Genomic DNA, 6,452 nt, shown 5'->3' on the forward strand with positions numbered 1-6,452 from the left:
AACGAGGTGTTCCCGAACGTGCAAGACCCGTAGTTTTTTTTTTTTTTCAAAAACTCGAAATGTTTTATTTTTATTTGTACAACTTTGAATATTATCTAATATGTTTTTTCAATTTTAATTTTAATTTTATATTTTCGAATTTAAATTTCAAAATTTTTATTTTTTTAAAAAAAAATAATTTTTTTTTGAAATTCCGAGTAAATGAACCCTCGGAAATTTCAGACGAACATTTCCTCGGAATATACCGAGGGACTCCTTCCTCGGAATATACCGAGGGACTCATTCCTCGGAATTTTCCGAGGGCTCCGTTCCTCGGAAATTCCCGATGAAAATTCCGAGGAACATTTCGTCGGAACTTCCGAGGATTGAACCATCGGAAAGTCCATCGAAATATCCCGAGGAAGTTCTCCCTCGGTATATTCCGAGGACCTTTCCGACGAACTGGTGGTCCTCGGAGTTTCTTTGGAAATTCATTTCCTCGGAATTCCGTCGGAAATTTCTGAGGGATTTCCGAGGAGTTATTTCCGAGGAATAACGTTATTCCGACGACATTCCGACGATTTTTTCTCTCGGTATGCCGCTGTTTTCTTGTAGCGATAGTTCATTCGAATAGATGTAGATAGGTCGATCTGTGGACTAAGAGACCTTGGATACCTATCTTAGATTAAAAGAAAAAGGTAAAAAGGAAATAAGCTCTCTACGTCCGTGTCATATTGTGTAACACATGTATCATCGGTAAGTGATTCATAGATTAAATGATTACTGAAGCAAATTTCTACAATTTAATACGTACGATTTATATATATATATGTTTCTTAGCCGTTTTATAGAACACGGATTTAATATTTTCATTTCCATGTTGATGATTTTATTTAGAGAAAATTGTTTTTTTAGACAAAAAAAAGAGGTATATCGTCTTATTTGACTAATCTCAAATTTATACTATTTTTATAAAGCTTTTTCCAATTTATAAAAAAAATCAAATAAATAGTTTTACAAACAAAAAAATTAGAAAAAATAGGAACTGCATTGTAAATACATATACCAATGTAGAAGTATTTTTTGGTTCTAAAAATATTTAAACAAAAATTTCAGATTTCGTTCTACGGACGGTAGAATGTACATTTTACAAAGTAGAAAATAAAATCCACGTTTTTTTATTATATCTACTATAATTAGAATAAGTCATCCACATTTTTCATTAAATCTATTAAGATTAGAATAAGTGATCTACGGAAATAACAGTAATCTAAAAATATTTGAAATACACATTTTGCGCTTTATCTATCTTTCTAAAATATGTAAAACCAACAATCTACACATTAATCAAAATCTAAAACCTATAGAAACATATTTTAAACGGCTTAACTGTAAGTAGATTCTACGGATAAGTATGAACAATTCCGAAAATATGGGAATTGAATTTATGAAAATATTAGGAAATATTATGTTACCATTTTTGAAAAATCGTATTTTGCACACAAAAATACTAACCGAAATAGTAATATTCTTTTCTATTTAATTTATTTATTATTTTTTTAACATATATAATAAATTAAATTAATTTTTAAATTGTAATTAAGCTAATTTAAAAGTATAATAAGCAATTAAGAAAGTATTAACGTAATGAGACAATTACACTGTGACTAGTGTTATGAGACAATGTATCTGTTTTTTAGTCTAAAATATAATTTTCCCTTATATTTATGGCTTCACACGCACGATATTTTTTATTTGCTTTGGATCAAATCTGTTGTATCTAGCTTCTTTTGTTTTCTTCTTGGACGGAAATAATTTATTGCCCATTTTTCTATTAAGCATGTTGACAGGGCCCACTCATTATTATTTGTGGGCCGTATGCAATGGTTTTAGATTTGCAAGAATAATAAAGAGAATTTTGCAAAAAAAAGACTCAACTTTAAAAAGCCCCAAAAAGTGCAGATGTTTTTTGAGACCTAGTACAAATGCACCCTTATGCCATAACCAGAACTGTATGTAGGGAATATGTATCCAGAAAAGATATAATATGAAGCTTAGATCTTCAATCAGATCCTAAATTGATATTTTTCTGTACAAACTACTTTCATACTTGCAATTATGTTTCCTAGAAGCAGTCATTTGGTGGTGTAAACATTAGTATGAAAGTAATATATAGAAATCAATTTTCTAGCACACTTTTCTAACTACCATACTCATGCAAGTTTTTTTTTTTGATAAACTCTATCGGCCGATCCGGTCGGCCCGGGAAGAACACACTTAGAACATCTGCATCAGTGAACTCCATGGGGAGTTCACACAGTTTTCGAAAAAAAAAATATTAAAATAAACAAAAGAAATGAACCTGCCTCTTGGGAGTTCACTGCACTGAACCCGGATCATCACTGTAGCGCAGGCCCCACGACACGTGGCGGCCCGCGATTGGTCCGATTAATAATATTTTTTTTTTTTAAAAAAAAACAAAAATCAAACAGAAAAAAATAATAATAAAAAAATACTTTGTGAACCCCTTTGATGGGGTTCACTAATGCTGATGCTCTTAGTGCTACAAAGTGGACTAGCCCGAAAGCATACCACACAGCCTGACCCGAGTTTGGAATACCTTCCGACTAATGCCGGAGTTGGACCAATCATTTGTTATGGTCCACCATGTAAACCACTTGGACCGAAGTCGAATCCCAGACTGGTCAAGTAGTGATAATTTAGTTTCTAGAGGGAATCGAACCCAGAACTGATGTGGGTACATACCAAAAACCCCAAGAGATTGCCACTAGGCTACCATCACTTGGTTATACTGTGCAAGTTATGTTTAAAATGATTTACATAAGAAGTATTTGTGGTAGAATTGAAATGAACGGTTTGAATCCTTCATCATAATATCATAATATGTATGCTACCCACACCAATTTTTTGTTTGTTTACATTCAATTTGCTAACTTAAAGAATAAAGATACCAAGACATTTATAAACTGAACTAAGTGAGTCTTATCTACAAATCAGTTAATATATTTATATACAACATTTACTATCATAATGCATGCACATACAAGATGATTTCCAGTTTACCCACCCCCCAATTCAGTACATTACAAAACCGACCCAACCAAGTACAAGCGGATACATATGATGCGTGATTACGATGAATATTTACACTGTATACACATCTGGACACACAGACTTTTAAGTATGGTCACGGAGCTGAATGTGAATAATTATAAGTACGTGTCTGAAAAGACAAAATGTTGAGAGAGGTAAGATCAAAGTCGTCTGAATCACAATAAACCACAGAAGGGCTTGGGTGATTATGTCTCCCTTCGTAAGTTGTCAACACATAATCAGGATTGCTCGTATCTCTCTCGATCTTCTTCTTCACGATGCAATTGGGGTTCGAACACTTGTGATAATGCCTGTTTCAAATAATTAACACAAATCGCTTAGTAAACTCTGTCAGATTCTATATGATTTGTAATATAATGGTTTGGTTATAATCAGTTATATATAATAGATAGTGTGGTCCAATAATAATTGAACCAGTGTTAGCTTACAGATAACAATATCGTCATTTATATGTCCACTTGAAATCAATGGTAACATACAACAAAGAAATTAAGTATGATATTCCCATGGTGTTAATTGTTATAAGCTTAAGTAACAACTTGTGAGTAGTGAACATAAAACTGGAGCATATGAACAATATTTTAGTTAACAGATATTCAGTAGACGTTAATTAATATATTATATTATATGCCTTACACTTATTGTATATTTAGAACACATGGTCCACATGAATATATAAAACCAAAACACACTGAGATATATTATATATATGCTGATGGCATATATATGTATATATATCTGCATGTTGGCTTTTATACACATAAACATACATATAGGTTGAACAAAAAAAAAAAAAAAAACATACATATAGAAACATGTATTTGAACACGAAACATCTCCTGTGAAGAAGGAACACTAACAATATTATATAGTGTATGAGAAACCTTATTAATTAGTCGAAACTCATAGAGGGGTGCTAATTCTTAATTATAAATATAATGATTATTGAAACTTTATCTTCTTCTTTTTTTTGGAACACACTTTATCATATTTATATAATCGAATTTTGTAGGTAGAAACAAGCTCATACAAATTGTTGTGTAATTTCTACAATGAATAAATGTGTAACACAGAGAAACTGAAACTCCTAGGCTTTGGTTTTATTTTATTTCTTACTAAACCGATGAACAAGGTTTTGTCTGATTTTGACATACCTCGGTGGCTTAGTGCAAAAAGAGCAGTAATTAACTTGTAAAACTCAGAGCCTCGACCATGTAAACAAGTTGGCTATTTGACACTTAACTAATACACACACTTTAAGAGATGCATACTTCCTTAATTATCAAGTGGACATATTTCATTTGCGATACTCAAAACCAACACAAACTATAGTTTTTAGCAAAAAAACAAAGACAAAAACACAAACTATAGCACAAGGCATATGCAAATCCTATTATTCAAGTTGTCATAAACTTTAAATATAAGCATGTACGAGTCGATAAATCGTAACTATATATAAAAATAATTATGCATCCTAATGAAGTTAGAATCAATGATTTACCTCGGAAATGGACTGCCCCTTATCGGTTTCTTGCCGTATTTCCTCCATTTAAATCCGTCATCTAAAGCAATTTCTTCAATAGATTTCGTTTTAAACACGTGAATAATCGGACCATCTTTGTGTCTCTTCCTCTTCTTGATCTCATCAGTTTTGTCCCCTCTATATAAAATTATTATAGTTTGAAATATATCACTGTTATCATATATGGTAATTAAGCTGTATGATAGAAAATTTTGACTTACATTTCAAGGCTCATAGGTGAGGTAACTAGGCTTGTTTGAAGGGGGCTTGTGACTTCTGCAGCCAGTAATTTCTCAGATGAAGTCCAACTCAAGGTGGGTGAGTGATCCTCGAGGCTGATTTGTTCCATGATCATCTGAAAAGCATCATCATAATCATCGGATGTGAAAGTTTTAGGGAAATCTATGAAATTAGGGCTAGGGTTTGAAGGGTAGTTCATTTTCTTTCAAGAATGTTGTTTAGTGTTTCTTGGCGTTGTTGAACTAGGAGGAGGAGGGATCTTGTTAAGCAGATATACTGTTTATATATACACCAAAATCTAAGGGAAAAAATCAAATAAATAATATAACATAACCAAAGTGTCTTTGCATTTAAATAAGTGATAAATAAATATTTATGGCTACTATCACGCGTAAATTCAACGAAGCTTGTTGAATGGAATTGCTACAACGACAAGTGTTTTTCTTTATCTAAACTATTAAAACTGAAGTACAAATAAATTTTAACCCTAAATTTTTCTCAATAATTACTATCCAATACCATTAACCTTATAAATAGCAATTTCCATAAAAATTATTACGAAATTGCCTAATATTTAGATACCTAATAAATTTAGAAGATATGCAATCCTTCATTTAATTTAAATCAAAATCAAAAATTCAATTTTGCAATCCATAAAAAACTATAAAATAGATTAAATTATCAGATTAATTTATTGGTTTATTGAAAATTAAATTAATCAAAATCGTTTAAATTTTTAGAATAATAAAAATAACTCAGTTATATTTAATTAATTAGTCTCTTCTAATTTAATTAGTACAATAATGTATGTATTTAATTTTAAACGTTTACAAAAGCAAATACCCGGGCGGACGCACGGATCAAAATCTAGTTAGTATTATTATTTATTACTATTTCACATCTTAAAAGTTTTACAGATTTTGAAAGCCTCATGTATAGTGGATTGACCAATGATTCATTAATGCTTATACACTGAGAGGTTTGAGTTTTAATTCCCAGAAAAAACATAATTATCAGAACTAATGGAGAAACGGGGTACAAGTGATTATAAAAAAGTCTTACAGATTTTCTTTGAAGTTTGTCCCAATCAAATCCTCGAGTTTAAGGTCACGGGTCCCTTGACAATAATGTTACACTAATTAATCACTTTTGATAAAAGCTAGATCCTAAGTGGATTTAGCTAGCAAGCGAACCAATAGATGATGGTTTCAAAATCTTTTGATTAGGATTAAACCTAATATATTTTCTAGGAGTCTTTTTTTTTTAATCTTTTTTGGGGATTCTTAGATAGAATTTGCTTGTATGCAGCTTAGATCCAGGATTTTCTTGCATCTCCTTGCTATTTCATCAGAAATAAATTCACATTCTTGACAAAAAAATGGTTTCAAAATCTTACCAAAAACCTAGCTCTGGTTAACAATATTAATGATTTTAAGCTTTCACCTTTTTTTCTACAGACTACAATACCAAGTACTTTATACACTACAAGAAAACAAGCGATTTCCGACGGCTATATTCGTCGGTTTAGGGGAATTCTGACGAAACTAATCGTCAGAATGGATTCGTCGGAAAAAAA

General features: G+C 31.3%; 1 protein-coding gene across 1 annotated transcript; it reads right to left on the bottom strand.

Moving 5' to 3' along the window:
• Nucleotides 1-3,052: 3,052 nt before the first annotated feature.
• LOC106341001 (probable WRKY transcription factor 59) lies at nucleotides 3,053-5,139 on the bottom strand. The gene is made up of 3 exons (XM_013779820.1): nucleotides 4,858-5,139; nucleotides 4,616-4,774; nucleotides 3,053-3,404 (listed from the first exon to the last, which is right to left on the bottom strand). Exons 1-3 carry the CDS (start codon nucleotides 5,073-5,075, stop codon nucleotides 3,188-3,190), a joined length of 594 nt encoding a protein of 197 aa, XP_013635274.1. The 5' UTR covers nucleotides 5,076-5,139; the 3' UTR covers nucleotides 3,053-3,187.
• Nucleotides 5,140-6,452: the final 1,313 nt, after the last annotated feature.

Source organism: Brassica oleracea, chromosome C4 (assembly GCF_000695525.1).
Source record: "Brassica oleracea var. oleracea cultivar TO1000 chromosome C4, BOL, whole genome shotgun sequence".
Lineage (NCBI taxonomy): Eukaryota > Viridiplantae > Streptophyta > Magnoliopsida > Brassicales > Brassicaceae > Brassica > Brassica oleracea.

What these genes read in the sequence shown, in the direction of transcription:
- LOC106341001 (XM_013779820.1), bottom strand. Translation starts at nt 5,075, where the DNA reads ATGAACTACCCTTCAAACCCTAGCCCTAATTTCATAGATTTCCCTAAA. An exon ending in TCACCTATGAGCCTTGAAAT is followed by an intron (nt 4,775 to 4,857) that starts GTAAGTCAAAAT and finishes AATTTTATATAG; the next exon opens with AGGGGACAAAACTGATGAGA. An exon ending in AGGGGCAGTCCATTTCCGAG is followed by an intron (nt 3,405 to 4,615) that starts GTAAATCATTGA and finishes TATTTGAAACAG; the next exon opens with GCATTATCACAAGTGTTCGA.